At 33.2% G+C, this 20,580-nt stretch overlaps 1 protein-coding gene across 1 annotated transcript in view; it reads left to right on the top strand.

Moving 5' to 3' along the window:
• The window catches only part of LOC129944439 (uncharacterized), an 85,732-nt gene that overhangs the window by 22,854 nt on the left and 42,298 nt on the right, over positions 1-20,580 (top strand). Inside the window, exon 2 of the mRNA XM_056053866.1 lies at positions 8,927-9,291. Coding sequence (XP_055909841.1) covers positions 9,032-9,291 — 260 coding nt within the window. The 5' untranslated portion in view covers positions 8,927-9,031. The remainder of the gene's footprint in view (positions 1-8,926; positions 9,292-20,580) is intronic.

Raw genomic sequence — 20,580 nt, 5'->3', positions numbered from 1 at the left:
TTAATAAAAATGAATCACTTTTAGCTTGAAAAAGTTTGGAAATATAAAACACTTATTTCCGAAGTGGGAAGTTCTTAAGGAAATTATAACTTGTACCTTTGTATGGCCAAATATGAGCCCAAGCCTATTCTTTTCGACACAAAATTGTAGGTTCGCTTGATTCATATTCTTTTGCTTAGAAGAGGGTAACTCAATAGGACCTAATACTTTACTTTCGCACACCGATACGTACAAAATCATTTAGTTTGACGTTAAAAAATACATCAAAAGACCCTGAAGTAAGATTGTTTTGAACTATAACCCCTTATGTGGCTTCACTATTCTATTTTAAGTTTAATTATTGTTAGATAAATAAATAGAAAAAGAACAAATTTATAAAATAATATTTGTGCAACACTTAAATTATCATAACATTTTTCACAGCGTCATCGTCTCATCGTCAGAGTCGCCGTTGTCGGTATCATTTCGAATAAACAAAAATCCTTTAGAAAAAAAAATAAAATAACAACAATCCAAAACAACTTTGCAGTAGAATTCATTACATCAAAGACATTTCAACGACATTTTGCCTCCATCCCCCTGTCTCTGTTTCTAGATATCCTGTGAAACCCTATAAGTTATCTAGACATAGGCACAGTCTTTCGTGCTTAGTTAAACAAGAGTCCCCTTCTCCATCTCTTTATGTCTTTTTAGAAGTATCTTCCTCAAAGATATTTCATTAGCGAATGGATCCTTGAGCAGTGGTATTATAACTCTTTTGGTTTGCAGCAGTCTACGAGTCGAGTATAGCAATCAAATCCATTTAGACCATCTAACAAATTAATGACCATTTATATGCTTTAAAATAAATTACGAAATGGCAAAATGGAAAACTCTGCTGATGTAAACTTAAACTGCTGCCAAAAAATTGTCTTCCTTCTCGAGTACAAAATTCAAAAACTCAGTACAAAAAGAAAGAAAAACTTAACTAAAACAACAAAAATAAAAAAAGAAGGAAAGGAGGGTAGAAGCGAGTCAGTTCACAATTACCAACTCGAGCCGTAATTATTCCTTGGTTTAGGCACAGGCACATAGTCAGAAGCACAGGGACATCGTGCTCGTCATCTTCAGCATCCAACATCAGCATCAGAATCAGCAGCAGAAGTTGAAGCAGAAGCGCCATGGCATAACCCAGATAATGTATCGCAGTTAAAATTGTTTTACATGGAACTCTGTCTGTGCAACTGGGCACAGCTGGAAGGATTTCAGTGTCCTGGACTGACTGGACGAAGCGACGACGACGACGACGACGGTGACGGTGAACAATGAACGGTGATGATGGAAGAGTGTCCTTTATTTTTTCTGTTGTTGTTTTCGTCCTTTTTTGGGGAACTTGCTGTTCAGCATTGCGAAGCGAAGAAATGCAGAAATAATTGGGCATATCCTTTAATCACTTGACTTCAAAATGAAAAGGACAAGAGCAGAGAGTGGCGCAAACTGAAACTTGTAATGGCCAACGGAGCTCCTATATAACATCACAGTACAACTATACACGAGTATAAGGCTCCGCTAGGCTGATTGGGATTTGCTGCTTTCACTCTTCCTTTACTTGGCTAGCAAATGACGAGAATCTGTGTCATGAACGTGCGTCTTTTCGGACACATTTGTTTCAGCTTTTTCTTCTCCTTATTTTTAATTTTTTTGTCGTCCTTTTGCAGTCTGGAAAAGGACCAAATTATGGATTTGCGCTAAAAAATAAACTTTTTTTAGTTTATCGTTCAGTTAATTTGGGCATGAAATTGCTCTTTTGGAAAAAGGAAGTTACTTGCTTTATGCTATGCACAAGGCAGGGCATAAAACATAAGTAACGCGCTATGTCATTTTCGAAAGCGAGGTCTGGTTCGAGTTGGAAAATGTTTTTGATTTTTTACCGAATTATGTTTTTAACTCAATTTGATTTAGTTTTACGCAAACGAAGAAGATTCTTGTGATAAATGTTTGTCATCCTTCACTTGTCTCAAGAAATTTTACTTTTTTTAGAGAAGTTGGTAAGTGTGCTTCTTCTTATAAAAAAGAGGCATTTTTTGAATTAAGATTTTATGAGAAGGAAGGATGGGTATTTAAAAAGAAGAACATCTGTTGAATTATATACCTTATCAAAAACGGCTTAAACTATTTTCTGTTTTTATTTTTTAAATTGAAACTTGTGGAGATTAAAAAGAGATTTAATGAATTTAACGCAACGCTAAGTAGTGGATTATTAAAAAGGCATTAACAACGTAACTGTAGAAGAAAAAAAGAACAGTGAAAAATAATTCTATCCATTTTTTTCTGCTAAATCCAATTTCATTCAAATTCCAAGAATCTAAAGTTTTGGAAAAAACATTTTTTGTTGTGAATAAATGGGAGGAAATTTGAGAAAGAAAGGGTAAACAATTTTAGAGAAATGAGGAAACAGAATTGTTACTTATTTGCTTTGATTTAATTAAAAACTAAAGAAATCTTCTTTAGAGAGGAAAATATAATGTTTTTGAATGACAGCTTGTGATATCGAAGCATAACAAAATGACTTTCAACTTCTGTCAAGGTAGAACCTGAAACTCTACAGCTTTTAAGCATGTTTGAATGGTTAACAATAAATAAATAATATTTTTCAGTACAAAAAAAAACTCTTGAAGCAGTTTTCAGTTGACCGCAAGAGTCAAGAACTTTTTGTTTCTTTTTAAAAACGGATATAAATGCTTTCGAAACGAAATTCCGATTTAAGCATTTGTATTATTTTTTGAAATATTTAATCTTTAAATAGATATAATCTTCGAGATTGAAGATTTTAGAATTAATAAGAATCGTCGTATCTCCACCAAAAATGAGAATGACTAAAGCCAGGAATTTAAATGTAACCGAAAATAAGTTTCAAGCATAATTTTTGCTAGTGTTTAAAAGTTGATAAGCTCTAACTCTTATTGAAAACATCAATTTTAATCGAGGCCGACAAGTTCAATCTTCAATGATACAGAAAGAATTTCCTTTAAAAGAAATATTGGGGAACCTATCGAGTGTATCTGACAATGAAATTGCATTTTTCCTATAGGCTTGATGTCTCTAATTCATATTATTTTTAAATTAAAAAAAAAAAAAAAACATCCACAATTACTGCGAAAATTGAACGTACATTGAAATAAAAATAAGTAACTCGTTACTTTTAAAATTAAAGATGCGGCATTTTTGTGAAATTTGTTTTAGTTTTTTTTTATATATTATATATTTAAATGCAATTATTTGGGTTTGACAGAAGGCAAATTGGTTCCCCTATTAAACTTGAAGGAGGTTAAGGGAATCTTTGAAATCATTGACACAATTATAAGAAAATAGTAATTTCTTGCCATTCTATAAAAAATATATGTACATATATGCGTCAGTCCTCAGAAATACTGAATTTGAAAGCAATATTTATTTATGGTATGATGTTTAGTGCATTGGACTGTAAGTACTGGGACGCCAAGTTTCGGTCAGTTAATTCCAGTGACCTTACTATGTTTCCTACAATCTAGGATATTCAGGAAAAAGAACGATAATGACCTTCCTTGTCTGAAACTCCAAAGAACTGACGAGAACAGAGACGTACTCAGGACAGCGCAAATAGATCTAGAAGAAGCCATCTTTTACAATGACTTTTTTATAATTGAAGATCCGAAGGAAAAAGTGGAGGCGGTAGGAGCTGGTTTCTAGCAAGTGTACAAGGTGAATGTTAGCATTCGCCCAACCACGACTTGGAAAACAGAGCCCTACTTAATCACTTTTACCTTCGAAATGATATACATGGCGATTTGAGAACCGCGGTTTCAAACGGTTCAATGACAATTCTTTGGCAAATTCCATAATCGCCGAGCAAACGGGACCAAGTCCCTTGTTAGTGACGAAGGTTGAGCTTCAGCTCATCTTCAATTCAATAAAAAACAAAAAGTCAGCAGGTTTCAATGGTATATCCAACGTTGTACTAAGACATTTACCGATGGAGGCAATTGACATTTACACCACACTCTTCAATAATGCACTGAATAATGCTAATTATCCAGTGTATTGAAAGACCACTGTGGTTCATCCTCTTCCGAAAAAGGGAAAGGACAAATCCAACTCGTCGAATCTTCGGTCGATAAGTCTTCTTCCGAGCATCCGCAAATTTTTGGAAAAGATCATCAATAGGGCTCTGACTAATTGGGCTGCGGACAGCAAAACAATTAAAGATAAACAGTTCGGGTTCAAGGCGGGTCATGCCACAATTCATGTTGCGTCTAAACTTGAAATAATTGGGCATATCCTTTGTTTTTGATATCCAATGGAATAAATCAAAACAACAATGCACAGGTGCTGTTCAGGTCGATTTGGAAAAGGCGTTTGACACCGTATCGTTACCACAACATTCTTAATTAAAAATGGTCTTCAACGGGTATCGGTGAATTTGCCGATTCTCTTTAGCCAGTGATCTGATAGATAGTCTTACAAAGGCAATTGCGTACGCCGACGATCTAATTGCGTACAGAACGGCCCGAAAAGTTGAGGTTATTAGAATTCTCTTGCAGCGTGATTTCGACAAGATTCAGCGATATTGCGACGACTGGAAACTGAAAATAAATGTCCAGAAGTGGGAGACAATTCTGTTCCGGACTCCGTTGGCTAGGGCCACGGTGGGATACGTGCAAGAATTGGCACAAGATGGTCATTGCTGATCTTCACGGGCAGCAATTAACGAGCAAAAAGTCGACAGACCTAAAAATGTTGCTCTGGCCAGGACCAGGGGAGCCTTCGCTCTGAAGAAACGGCTGTTTTACAGCAGTCGGCTTAACCCCAGAGTGAAGGTTATTTACTTTATGGCCGTCATACGGCCCACGATCGTTTATGGTTATCCTTTGTGGTTCAACGTTGCCCCTTCCCAGATGAAGAAGTTTCAGGTGTTCGAGTGGCAGTGTTAACGACGCTGTACCGGCTTATATCGAACAGCCGAATCTTCTTATGTGCATTACTATTCCAACGAGGTCCTATACAACGGGGCTCGAATCAACAGAATTGACAATTTCGTGATAAAACTCGTTCGAGGTCACATTGCAAGAGCTATGTCTTCGACCAACAATTTAATTTTCGGGGTGTTTTATCCCAATGACGAGTATTTTGAAAGTGCACGTTTGAGCGGCTTCATTCCACCAGAAGCATTCCTCTTTTTTTACAGATGCGGTCTGATACTGGATAGATGGGCAGTTCCGTTAATTTACCACGTCAGACGACAAACCGTGGATAAGCGACTCCTGTAAAATCGCAACGTGATGGCACAAGGCGGAGCAGAGTTCCTTCGGCTCAGTAGGGACCGAACTAATAGGGTGAAGCAGGAGAATCAGTTTTGGTGGCTTCAATCGGGTAGATCTTAGGGCCAAAAGGCATTAGAATTGTTTAACTTATAGTGTCCGTATGGGACCAGTAAGTTAGTTGTGAGTTATGGATAACTAGGCTAGTCTTATGAATTTTTGTCTAGCTTTAAGATAGTTTAAAAAAATAATGAATAAAAATAAATTAAAAAAAAAAAATGGTTGATAGTAGTAAGTCACTAGGGTCTAGTTATTCTCTGTTAATTTATAATTTATTTATTTTATTTTCACCAAGAATGCCAGAAATCAGCTCAAAACCCCACCTCAAACACCGAGCTTTAATACCATTTAAAATTTGATGATACAAATCAAGCGACGGATCAAGAACTGCAACCCAAAATTTGGAAAACTAAACCCCCTTATAAAAAAAACTGTTTCGAATCGATGCCACGAGTATTGGAGGTTATGCAGGTTGTGATAATGGCTTATGGTGGTCTATCAAAATATTAGTCTTCCAAATTGTAATTTTTGTTCTTGTTTTGGTCTTCAAATAAACATTTAATTACGTGCCATGTATTTGAAGATTTTTTGAGTCTTTTCTTTTGTTAATTATTTTTAAAGTTTATTTTTCTTGTTTATATAACATAAAATATTATCAATCGTTCAAAACAACAAAAATAATTGGTTTTATTTATTGTACACTCAATTTTGAGAGTAACGTATCTAAAATCTTGAATAGTTTTTATTTCTAAAAAAATAATGTGTTTCCGAATTTCTAATTCATAAAATTCGAAAAATCTTCAAAAGTTGTTAGATTTCAACTATCTCACATAAATCTAAAATAAACGTTGAATAATTTACGCTGAAAAGTTTTTGAAATATGTAAATGCATGTATTTAAAATATAATGTTGAACAATGTGAACAGAAACTTAAAGTGAGAATTCTGAATTGAAACCAGCGCTAAAAATTATAACTCCAAAATATCGTTTTTAAAACTATGACTTTACAAAATTTAAAGTTTTTCAAAACTTTGTATAGAATCTCATAACTAATGAAGATTTCAAAAAAATAATTTAGATACTAACATGGTTAAAACTGAAATCTGAAAGACAATGACTGTTTTTTTTGTAAAATCATTATACAACTTTTTTTTAAGAATGAGAACTGTGTTGGGTTCAAGCGAAGCCTTAAAAACACCGTTTTCAGTTCTTAACATTCTTGAAAAGTCACTGAACTTTGAATTAAACAAATTCAAATTTATTTGTTTCATGTATTTATTTTCTCAAATATGATTTCCAGCATTTTTTGAATCCGATCAGTTGAAATTTTCACACAAAATTCCAACACAAAGCATCAAATTCTTTAAGAGTTGCTGATTTTTGAACACATACAATTTTTGGATAACATATTAAATGTAATGGATAGATTTTAAGTTACACAAACACGGGAACCATTTAACAAGACTATTTCTGAAAATAAAGTTGTCAACGAATTTACTTTTCAATTAACTGATATTCAAGAGCGATTTTTGATATTTGAATCGTCGTATTTTAACGAAATATCGTCGCTTTTTCAAAAGAAACAGGAACTGTCTGTTGTGCTAAACTGAACCATACAGTACATAAATTAAGTAACAGCCAATCGTTAATGGTTTACGAATTGTCTTCGCTCTATAAACGGCAAATATTCTTATTGACTAAGATATTTAACCAGAAATGAGCTTCGTCACTAAATACGGTAAAGAAGTGTTCTATGCATTTTCCAGAATTTAAAAGCGTTGTTTAGTCTCTAAACGATTCATGATGAATTTCTAAACAGAAATCTCAACACAGTTTGTCAATTGTCAAAAAACTGAAAAAAAAACATCGTAACTTCCCATGCAAGCAAAAAAAAACCTATTAGACTGTAAATCCACCGAAATCGATTTGCAATTTTAGGGAAGGAATTTCCTTTAGAAGAAATAGTAAAGGTGATAATCTCAGGTTTTGTATCAAGTTATCAAAACTACAACCTTAATTTCTCAATATCCTGAACTAAGAGATATTCAAAAGAAAACATTTGTTCTTTTTTCCATTGAACTCCAAATATTTATGGCGAAGTTTTGTCACAATTTCTAAAACAAAAATGTCCTTAAAACGTTTTTCTTTTCATTTATACCATAAAGCATCCATACATTGTACAAAAACACATTAAGATTGTCTTCTATTTTATTTATTAAATATAATTCAAATCCTTACAAAAACAAATTTATCGAACTATTGAAATGTGTTCTTTTTGTTTGTTCATTGTTCACTCTCTTGACAAGAATTTAATTATTTGAATCCTTGAAATCACACTAACGCCTCTTATTACATACAAACCAAACCAAAAGAAAAAAATCCAGATGTTTCTCATTTCCCAATCGAACTTTGCGGTCTTTGTGTTGTCCCCATTTATCTTTCAAAAAATGTAGATATATATCTAAAGGAGCGTATGGTAAGGTTGGACAAGTATAGGGCGTTATCTAGGATTTACTATACCCGGACCCGATTAACAAATTTTCTATCTTTTACCTATTTTTCTTTCTACTTTATTTCTTTTTCTTGCTTTTTAACTCATCCTTTTTGGGTTTGGCCAAAAATTCAATTCTTCATTCTGTAAACCTATTCAAAATGGAAAGTATTTTCAACCCCCCCTCTAGAGATTTCTCTTTTCATCCCCCTCCTCACAATCTGTTTCACTGTATATTTATGTAAGGTGAAAAGGGTAAATGTAGTTTTACAATCGTACACCTCCGCACAATTTCTTTTTTGTTAATCCTTTCCAAACGAACCACTCCATTCCACTTCACTCCATTCGCCTTACCTCACCTCTTCACCCCTTTCCTCACCTAGCCTTATCCTGCTTAAAATCCTTTCTTTTGCTATGAGTTGCAGAGAAAAAAGAATTAAATAAGAAAAAAATATGCTTTGGCAACCAACCGTCGAATATCCTTTCGATAACCGATTTCATTCTGGTAACCACTACTCACTACTCTACCATCACCACATCCTTAATTTTTGTTTTTCTTTTTCATTTTGCTATGAATAAACAGAGAGTTGTAGAATATAGAAGATGGAGATGGAAGAAGGAGAGTATGGAAATAGCAGGACGAAGAAGAAAAAAAAATATCGAAGGCGTAATCCTATGAGGACGATTTAATGTCATTATGCGATGTGAATCATTTTTATTCGGTTGCAGGAGGGAAGAAAAAAAATGTGAAATATCCTTCGAACTTCTTTATCATGCTCGATTCTGGTTTTGCCATATCTCTACCACCCATCCCCCTCCCTGCCTTATCGACTTCAAAATCGACATCACTATTACTATACTTTTGCCTTAATGCTACTGCTGCAGGACCTTAGCTCTTTTCGGTAGTTCCTGCCTTCGATTATAAAAGATAACGAATATTTTATTGAGTTTTCCTGTTCCAGATCCGGTTCATTATAAAAACGAGAAAATGAACGATGAGGAGGCATTTTGAATTTGACATATAACTTTACTTTTCTTTTTCCCTAAAGTTCATTCATTATAGTCCTTTTTTTTCGTTTCTCTCCTTTGTACACCACAGAATGATGATTCTTTGAGAAATGATGCGAGGAAAGTTAATTCGTCCTGCCAAACAATAATAGCATCACAGTTATTGTTGGAAAATGAAAATGTTGACGCTTGCCAAATGTGTGAGCATTATCAAGTCAACCATCAAAGCACACTAGGATGTAATCAGAGCCGAATAAATGAAAATGAGAACGGCATTGCACCAAATAATGATGGCGGTGGTGACGGTGGCGGAGAAAAGTCGAGTATGGAGAAGGAGAAGATACATTCAATTGGGGCATACCATCATCAGCATCAGATTCAGAATCAAAATCAGCATCAGGAACGATCAAAAGATCACCGGAAGGATATGGAAGTGCAGGAGAGCTTCAGTTGCAAGTACGTATAAGTTAAGCTACAGCATATTACACTCAATGTTCAGTTAAGCGTTGATTAATTAAGTATATTGAGTTTTTAATTTCTTTTCATTTCGAAAACAATTTTGGTGGAGGTGTATTTTCGATGAAAGAGATACAATTAATTTGGTATGGAAAATGAGAAAATCCTTCAAACTCACAAAACAACAACAAGAATAGTGATATAAAAGGCAGGGATTTACATTTCAGGACTTTCAAAGCTTTGAAACGAGACTTCACAAAGTATAGGTTACAAGAACGATTAAAAGTAGTAAAAGAGAGGCAAATATTACAGTTCTGTATTTTGAGTTTTAAAATACAACAAGTATTTAGTAAAAGAAAACAATGTAACTTGTAAAAGGAAAGGTTTGCCATTAATACTGGGAAGCAATATCAGGAAAATAGCAACCACTGTAACAATTCGTACATTGCTGCTCTATGGCGTCCAAAACTGTTCAATGTTCATCTTTAAGGTCCTGAATCAATTATGAAGTATTGGCGAATGTTTTTTGTTTCAATAGCCCAAAAGAAGAAAATCTAAAGGTGTTAAATAATAACATCTCTTGGAGAAATAATAATGTCAGGAAATTTCAACCGCAAAATTATATCTGTTTTTGAAATGAATTTTAACAATTAATACCTTTTTTGAAGAATGTGTCGTTCCATTTTGTTTATTGGTTCATGTTTTTACTAATTAAATGTGAAAAGATGATAGCTTCAAAAGAGACAGCTGTCTAAAAAGCTATCGTTTCAAAATAAAACCTTTTAAATTACTAGGACACGCCAAAGGCCATAGACACCCTTTGGAATTTTTCCAGGAAGGTGGTTAAACTACAAAATTTTTATGGTTAAAAAATTGAAGCTTAGCTTAACGTCATATTTTACAGAACTCATATGAAAAATACGGGTACGTATGCCCCGCGTAAAGGAACTTTAATACAGGTAGGGACAAATTAGGAATTAGTAACTATAAACGCAAAACATTTCGAAACCTATTAATTATTCAGTAACTATAAAATCGGACTTTGCATTAAACTCAGTATTTCTGCATTTTTAGTGAGTTGTTTATGACGAACGTTGAACTTAAAATGGCAAAAAATTGAAAAACCGCGAGATTTTCGAGTTTTGCTCTTTTTAGGGACTTTTTTTATTGTAATTATGTTTCACGCTTAGAATACTAACTTAACTTTCATTTAAGTTTGAAATAAAACCCTTGTGTGTTTTGTTTGGAAATGTCATACCTAGCAAAGTAGAATGGAGTATGAATGACAAATACAACATCCACAGTAGAATCACTGCGGATAAAAGTTAAAGTTAAAGACATTGTACTCTTTATTTTATTATTGAAAGTAATTCCCTGGGTTTTCAAGAAAATATATTGGTACGTTTTGTATCGACTTTGCATGGACTGTAGAAACATTTACTATCAGAACTAAACCTAAAAGGTACCATTTTAATGCCTACGGCAAGGATTCTGTTACAAAATTATTTTTGTAATAATTACATAAAGTAGGTGGTGCAACAGTATCTAAGACCTTTCTACCATTGCGAGTGTGTGCGAGTCATTTCAAGGATTGAGGAGACCTACAGTTTTTATGCCGTGTTTAAACTGCAAATTTGAGAAAGCAATTATCATGATAATAGGCGTGTGTTTTTGGCATCGCTATCAGCAGTCAAATTCGATTATCCAAAAAAACGTATCCGTAGCCGTTTTATTTTATTTTTAAGTTGGTAGAACTTTTTTAGCTGTCAGATAATGGTCGCATTCACAAAACTAGTGGCTACGTAGTCAAGGGGTTCTGATTTGCTAAATCCAACTACAAAAGTAATGGAAATTTCACCTCCGACGTAATGTAAAAATGTCAGCTACAAAGTTAGTATACACTGGTTTTGAAGTTTTACAATTAGCTGCTCGGTAAAGACACAAGAATTCAAAATGAAATAAATCTTTCGGTATTTAAAATCAAATATAAATCAATCACATTACATTATATCTTCTATTTGGTTTTATTTAATTTATAAAGAAAAAAAAAAACACATTAAAAAGTTCTGTAAACACAAATGTTTCCTATTTTTTATATTTGTATTTGTCATTAATATGACAGTTCTGGATTGACTAGCTTTGCAGTGCAATTTTGCATTCACAAAGCTAGTTTATTTTAGACTACGTAGTCACTAGCTTTGTGAATGCGCTATTATTATTATGTACTTGATTTATAATTTTAAATAAATGCTTATTTACCTTTCTTCCTGATTTTCCATCTGCATTTGTTAAAAGTTTGATTTGTTATTTTGGTTTTGGTTTTGGATAAGTTTTTGACATATTGGGGTATGTTCGTAGATTTAGTCAGTGGTCGTTCATGAAATTGAAGTTCTTATATGCATTTATATGCAGGGTCGAAAGATCGAAATTGAAATTCGTTTGTGAAACTTTTGAAGTTTAATTTTGACACACTCATGAATCCAGGTGAACTGTCAAAAATTGTGTAAATAACCTTTACTTAACAACGGTAAATTTTGGCAACAAGTGGAAAATTTAAAATACTACAAATAAGCTTTGTTCTTTCTACCGCCAAAAACCAAGAATTAAGCTTTCTGCGTGAATGTTTTTTATTGTGTGGTAATAAAAACATACAAAATATTTAACTTATGTCATTTTCTAATTGCTTTTGAAATGTTTGTGTAAAAATATCTGATTTTTCTTGGCAAATAATACGTATATAAAGTCTAATTTTGTAGTTTTTTTTTCACAAAACAATAACAAATGTTTATACAAATGGCAAACAGAGAAGTATATTTGAAGTGCGTGTACTCTTACCTATGTGTGAATTTTGATAAATATAAATTTTTTTTATTCTCAAGCTTCAAATAGATCATGAAATAAGAGTTTTTTTTCACTTATTCGACTAAATTTTAAAGGCATAACTACAACGAGCAATAGGCGAAAATGTTCAAAATAATTTGTGAAAGTAGTTCCACCATAAAATTAAAAGTAATGATGTGAAAGCTTAATTTTTGATTTCAAAAACAATTTGTGTGGTTTTCTTTAAATTCAAATGGCCAAATGGCGTTACAAAGAAAAAAAAAATACTCTTGTAAATGTCCCATTTTTTGCAAAAAGTGGCCGTTGAAGTTGTACCTTAAATCTCGCAAATATTAAATGACATTTCAGAAGAAAAATATTAAACGGCATAGACTAACTATGGCTCTCGTTTCTTAATTTTTGAGTTTCAATATTAGTGCAAAATAATCTTACATAAATAAAAGAACGCATTTAAATTGCGTTGCACTCTACGAACAAAGCCTTCGAGGCTCTTTGAGCTATCGGATTATCCGAGTTAGCAACCTAAGAAATTCAACTTTTCTGCGATCGAGTATCGATACTCGAAGAAATGTCAATTTTTTATCCGCAGCCCTAAGTTTAAGTTTTATCCGCAGCTGTGTGTTGTATTTGTAATACATTGAAGCTTCCACAGTAGATACGGACAGCTGTGCCAAAAAAAAACACACCTAATAACAATTCTTAGAGGATTTGTCAATTCCTGGCAAAAGGCAATATAAATGAATTAACTTTAAGGTGGCGCAGGCAGAAATTGAACCCAATTGAACCTTCTCACTAACCATTACGATATTGGCACTACAAAATTATTTTTCTTAGATTTTGGTCTAAACCACGAAAAAACTAACTCTAAATTTGTATAGAATACATTTTGTTATTATCGGGTTTCCTAATAGGGCCTTGACGATTTAGAATTCAATTTGTGAACGCAACCTTTCATTATTCACCGAACTATAATTGTCTATCTATTCAGCAAAATCAACATATTGACAAGAACGTACAACAACTTATAAACATTTTCTAAATGATTTCCGAGTCAGTAACCACAATTTTCAGCCCTTCGTTCAACTCCAATTTTTAAACGGAATAATAACAAAATTTCTAAGACAACGTGTCAATCGAAGTGTCGAAAATATCACCTATTTGTTCAGGCATTAGTAGCAAACGATCCAAACCAGCCAATAAAATGGTTCTCATGAACTCTGGAGTATTTTGCATAAGGTTTACTCCCATAAAAGATAAAGCTGATTAAAATATTGAAGGTGTCAAATTCTTATTAGAAACCGATTCAACTGTCAGATGTCATAAGATGACAGTTTCAAAAGTGACAGCAGCTTAAATAGTTTATAGTTGGTCATTATGGTATCATCAGTTTTTTAGGAAATTTGTGAAGTTAAATGAGGCCCTAACATCTTCTATCCTCACTCTGTGGATTCATATTGATGAGCATTTCTGCAATGGATTGAAATTATCAATTTTAATTCATAAATCGTATGAATTGATTTGGGAAACGTCAAACAAACATTTACATATATAAAAATAATTTTAAAAATTTGCATTGGAAATGTGCATTGCTGACGAATTAATTGTATGAAACAAAATTTAATTATTCAATTTCCCCCTGCAAATCCATTTTCAAAAAATACAAAGCAACACTCTTCATCCGGTTTTAACTGATTTTGTATTCATATCCTTTCTCCCATAAGCCAGAAATCTGTTTTAAGCATTAAAAAGTTGGTCATCGTACCACGCTGTCCCATCCATCGTAATGCAAATAAGTTTAAAGTTATATAAATTACTTCCGATATTATATGAATATTCAAAACCAAGTATCTGATAGTAATTTTTATTGATAAAACGAACCTTCTACAGAAATACATATTTTTTGAAATTATAACATCAAGAAGAATCCTTCCCTTATACATAAAATATAGATATAAAAGTTCTATACCCCGAAAGATAAGTGTAGACAAATAGAAACGTCAGCAAAATTAGTTAAGACAGTAAACAGAGACACATCATCGTTGCATATGCTTATCTATTGAAATTCAGGTCGTTGGTCTGCATCTTTGAACCTCTGAACTTCTGCACTTCCCCAGCAATTTCCTGAATCTCTCAATCTCATCAGAATCCTTCTGCTTTTTCCAAAAACCCTCCTCAAGGATTCAAGGAAGGGACGTAAGGTAACTTTCTTTATATTTTTGAACAAGGCAAAGATATATCATTAGCTCTGCTCGCTCTTGTCCTCAAAACAGGATGCAAAGCGTAAACATTTTTCAAAATCTAAAAACAGGAAAAAATATCACATTACTTTGCCATATGTCATTGTAATGTGACTGATGCAAACTGAAAAAAAAATACTAAAAAAAGGATACAAAATAAACTTTATATGCTGTGGAATGTATCTATGTATGTATATAAGGCTATAAAATGTAAAGCTTTTGTGTGTCCAACAACATAATTTATGGCTTAAATGTCCTTTGAAAAGGGGAGCTTACTGTGTGTGTCACTCATTTTGTATTCATTACACAGCCTGCATATAGTATATCTCATTAAATTCCCTCCCGCAAATTACATAGTCATATTCATTCATTTATTCAATGAATGGAAAACGCTTTGCTTTCAGATGCATTTAGACATAAGAGAAGACACATCACCAACCCAACCAGAGCTAGAACCACACCGCCCGTGCCCGGGCAGCCACCTCAAATCTAACCCATCGTTTTTCCACCCTCATCCTTCATATCCTTTATATATCCACTAGTGCCACAGCACACACATCTACATGTATATTTTGTAGCATAGCAGTCAGTCAGTCATGAGGCTCAGGCTGACGCTGAGGCTCAGGATGCATTCATGTTGGGCCATATGATGATGAATGATACGTCTCACACTTAGTATCCTGTTTCGCTAATTTGTGCTCGGTTCTAAAGACTCGACGACTCGACTCAACTCGGCAGGATACATGTTGTTTTAGTACAAAAAAGAATGCAACAACAAAAACGGAAAATATGGAAAATTATTATAAGGGCAGGAGAGAGCGAGCGGTTGATATATTCTATTTGGCATTCGTTACTTTAAACTACATACAGCTGTAGCCAAAATAATAAGAACAGCCCTTGATTTTGTAGTACTTACGTTCTCAGCACATGAACTTATGAGACAAAGAAAATCTTAAATTTAACTATTTAATTTTAACTTTAAATATATTGTAAATGTTTCTTACTTTGTGACTTTTAAAAAGTTACATTGGTTTTCAGGATTTTGGAGTTTATTTGCAGCAAGTTTCATAAAATGCTGGTTAAACAAATAGGAACATTTGACCAATGACAGATTCAAGGGAAGGAGAATGTGGGACTCCCCTAGGCCATAAAGTTCCCAAAGTTTAGTTGCATAGCCAATGATATTTTTCACGGAAAATCGGTTTGTTTTTCTGATCTTCCTTAAAGTATATATATACAAAAATAGTGCGATTAATTTTTTAGATATTTCCAAAATTTAAAACATAGAAACACAATAATTCTTTTTTAAATTATTTTCATAAATCTATTTATACAACTGAAGTACCCGTGGCATGATGGTTAGTGCGTTGGACTGTCATGCCAGAGGTCTTGGGTTCGATCCACTTATGCCATCTAAAGTCTTTTCACGGGTACTGCCTATTGCGAGGAATTGACAAATTCTCCAAGAGTAACCCTTGTCATGAAAAAGTGATATCTCAAATCAGCCGTTCGGATTCGGCATATAAACTGTCCCCTCCATTCCTGACAACATTACTCGCACACAGGTATGGTGGAGAGTTGTAAGTCACTAGGCCCTAGCTCTCAACAGACTGTTGCGCCACCCAATTTTTTTAAATTATTTATACAACTATTACAAAGGTGGAGAGTTTGTTTGTTTGTTTGATTATTTGCTTGTTTGCTTGTTTGTTTGTTTGAGCCCTCTAATCTCAGTAATAACCGAATTGATTTAAACAATTCTTTTAGTCTTAGGTAGCTCATTTATTGAGGAAGTATATAGCCCATACAATATCACGGTAAGAGTAATACTAGCAGAGAACCAATTAATAATGTTTGAAAATCAAAGATTTTTTTTGTTTTTTGAGACCTTCGAAAACGGTCAAAGTTTTGATAGTTCTTACAAAAAATGTCCCCAACTTGTTAATCTTTTAAAATCAAGTCACTATAACCTTTTTTATGCTAACCAAATGTGTTCTAAAATAAAACATGCTAAGAACGCCGCGAATTGCAGTTAGCTCAATAATAAAGAGAAAACAATCAAATAGAATAGAAGTGCACATTAAAAGTTTGGGGTTTTTAAAGTGGTATATTTCCAAAAAAAATAAATATCAAACTTTGAGAATCTTATAAAGTATTTAATTTTTTTTACAGTGTATAATTTCTACTATTGCACCAATATTTCAAAATACGACTACTTTATATGCAATGAAATATAAATATCGATATTTTCGAAAGTCTTCGGTGATCGTATGTGAAATACCTTCCAGTTTAACAACATTCTTAGGTGCTCTATTGTTTTTGGCTTTTTCGAAGAAAGAGTCACTTACGAATTGATATTTTTAAGTTAGGTTAAGGTGGCTGCTAATATAAAAGCCAACACACTTGAACCGAAAGTTGGTCGTGATACCATATACATCTAAAGAACTACTGTACTCGTTACAACTATGAAGTGTTTGAGACAATCAATAAAAAAAAAATCGTTTTCCAAATTTTAGCAATTTCTTTTCTTACTTTTAATTTGGACCATTGATGCAAATGCCAACTCGCACAGGTACGAGGTGGCAATTGGACTCGAATACTTTAAAGCCTCTAATGTTAATTCAGGGTGTTCTTAATTTCCTTTTTATCCAAAAGGTATCTAAATTGACAAACTTAAATTCCAGTTGCAGCATTCCATCAGCAGATAGATCCGGTAGACTTTCCTTCAGCTTGATTGCCAAATTTGCCTCATTTACAGCTGCACTTAAAATGTCTGCGTTCAATTTGAGTTTTTCGACGTCTTCTTTGCCAAACATTATCTCCGCAATATCTACAGCCGATGGTAGAATCAAATATTCAGCAATAGTATGAGGTTTTCCAGCCTTAGCACACGAAAAGCTACTCGATAACTAGCTAGCAATGCTTTCTCATTTACGTTATACATCTGTACTATCGCAGTTTTATGAAGTTAAAGAGCTTTGAATTTTCTTTCAAAAAACTCCACGTTCTTATTTTTTTTCATCTGTATGGTTTGTTTTGAGGTGGCGTAATAACTTTGATGGCTTCACTGTGATTTATTCCCAATTATAGTAAATCAGAATTTCAAATAACTGTTATCATACAGACGTTTTTTCTTTATTTTTTTCCAGTTAGAAGGGGACGAATCTGTTGGCCTAAATTAATTTTTTTTTTATTAATTTGGTATAACGTTTCTAAGTAAAAATAGTAAATATTATTTTGACCACAGCTGTACGTTCATAAGTATATTTATCTCAGCGATACGTGTTTATGTACGTAACACATTAAGAAAAGTTGTCTTACACTGCTAAGCATATTCAGTTCTATACCGCCGCCCTCTCTGATGCCATTGAGAAAGCATATTCTCTCTAATATACGAGTATTCGCCCGCAATCGCATTAGTTATGTTAAATAAAAGTTCATGGGACCCCTTAGGGGCCTGAAGGGAAATGAAGAAAATTAAAACAAACAACTATAAAAAAATGATAAAAAAAGTAAGAAATAGTGAGTACAGAATATGGTACACACTATAAATTGTGTGTGTAGGGTTGCCTCCTGCCTTGTACTTCATTAGGTAAAAAGAAATAAACTTTTTCTACACATCACACTTCGGAAGAGGGAGGTGGTGAGAACGAATTTATTCTGTCAAATGCGTGCAGCAGCAGAAGCATCAGCAGGACGAGCATTCAAAAGTCTTTCAATAAAAAACGGATACTGTTGTCCTGAACTTATTATTTCTTCATAATTAGGTAGGTTTTTTTCTAGTATAAAAGAAAGAAAAAGAAAAACGTTACGAGGCAGTTTGGCCATGTGAAATTTTGCTTCTGGTGGTTTATGAATGAAAACCTACTTTTGTTTTATATTTTAAAAGCTTATTTAGTCAAGTTGTGATTTAACTTCATCTTATTCCTCGAAGTCTTGTACAAAAACATTTATTTTACAAGAAGAGTGCGTGAGCTGTTTTTAATATTAAGAAGTCAGTTTTAAAAAATAAGAATAAAAGGTCTCTGAACTCGTCTTGGTAAGTATACCAACATAAAATCCTCAAGTAAAGGGTGATTTTTTTGAGGTTAGGATTTTCATGCATTAGTATTTGACAGATCACGCTGGATTTCAGACATGGTGTCAAAGAGAAAGATGCTCAGTATGCTTTGACATTTCATCATGAATAGACTTACTAACGAGCAACGCTTGCAAATCATTGAATTTTATTACCAGAATTTTATTGGCAGAAAATCCGCTTTTTTATCGACAAATTTTGTTCAGCGATGAGGCTCATTTCTGGTTGAATGGCTACATAATTAAGCAAAATTGCCGCATTTGGAGTGAAGAGCAACCAGAAGCCGTTCAAGAACTGCCCATGCATCCCGAAAAATGCACTGTTTGGTGTGGTTTGTACGCTGGTGGAATCATTGGACCGTATTTTTTCAAAGATGCTGTTGGACGCAACGTTACGGTGAATGGCGATCGCTATCGTTCAATGCTAACAAACTTTTTGTTGCCAAAAATGGAAGAACTGAACTTGGTTGACATGTGGTTTCAACAAGATGGCGCTACATGCCACACAGCTCGCGATTCTATGGCCATTTTGAGGGAAAACTTCGGAGAACAATTCATCTCAAGGAATGGACCAGTAAGTTGGCCACCAAGATCATGCGATTTGACGCCTTTAGACTATTTTTTGTGGGGCTACGTCAAGTCTAAAGTCTACACAAATAAGCCAGCAACTATTCCAGCTTTGGAAGACAACATTTCCGAAGAAATTCGGGCTATTCCGGCCGAAATGCTCGAAAAAGTTACCCGAAATTGGAATTTCCGAATGGACCACCTAAGACGCAGCCGCGGTCAACATTTATATGAAATTATCTTCAAAAAGTATGCGTTTTTTTTTTTAATGTTCTCAAGCTCTTAAAAAATCACAGTTTAAATAATCCCAGAGTAGGTTAATTTTGAATATATGTATTTTCGTGAATGTAGAACTATAAAGTAAATTCAACTCGTTTAACAGAGCCTGCATGAGGAATTCAAAAGTTCTAGACATACAAAATCAAAAAATATTTTGGTCATCTAGTTAAAAAAACATCCCATTTAGGTTTTAGGGCTATTTCGTACTCATTGGTTATTTGAATTTGAAGTATCGATTCAAACGTATCTTTACTAAATTAGTATATTGCCAAAGGTTAGTAAAAGTTGATCATTCTGCAATCAAATAAAAAATGCAAATCCCTGAAAATTACTCCTGAAAATTTGTCTGTCAATTCCTTGATTCCAAAAGTCTAATCTCTAAAAGTTAGGTTTTGAAAAAAAAAAATAGAAACCATTTGAGTTCTGTCTGATTTCTTCATCAAGCTCTTAAGAGTTTAAACTGAGGCTTAGATTTACATTTGAGTTTGAACTTCGATAAGTTAGACCCTCAAATTTGTAGTTCTTCCAAAGACCTTCCCAACGTTTTTTCGTGTCCATAGCTCAAGACTCAGTAGAGATATGGACTTAACAGATAATAATGCAGAAAGATGACGAAATTACTCTCAACAAAATTTGGGTTAGTGTTTTTTTTTACATAGCAATTTAAAAATTTGAAAATGAAAATTTTGGTTAACCTTTAATATCTGACGAAAAAATAACGCTAGAGACTTAAATTAAATGTTATATTATATATTATAACGCGATAACAAACAAATAAATTTTTGAACAAAACTCCAATTAAATTTTTTTTTATAAATCAAAAACAACTGAGAAAATTGAAAATTGACATTTTTTTTATTAAGAACCTAAACAAAATTAATAAAAGTTGGTAAAAATTGTTAAAAGACTCAAATATCTTTTCAAAACTTGAAAATATTAGCTTTAAACTTATTTTATCTCACAGAAATTTTAATTTTCGATATTCAGTAATTTTTTTATAAAAACCCAACAATCCGTTTATTCATAAAAAAATAAAATCTACGAAAAATAGTACGCAAATTTGGCAAAAATTGATGTTCGATTATCGGTATCTCGTGATCAATAGATCAATTTGTATTTGTTTGTATAAGAAAGAAAACATTTTAAAAAAAGCTACTGAAATTGGTAAAAACTAGTTTTCGACTAAAAATCTCGTTAGCAAAAATAGATTTCAGAATCAAGCTACTATTTCATTATATGCAAAAACACGACCGAAAGAATTCTAAGTAGAAATTGGCTACAAAGTGCTACG

This window comes from Eupeodes corollae, chromosome 2 (assembly GCF_945859685.1).
Source record: "Eupeodes corollae chromosome 2, idEupCoro1.1, whole genome shotgun sequence".
Lineage (NCBI taxonomy): Eukaryota > Metazoa > Arthropoda > Insecta > Diptera > Syrphidae > Eupeodes > Eupeodes corollae.
This window is presented reverse-complemented; position numbering and strand designations above follow the sequence as displayed.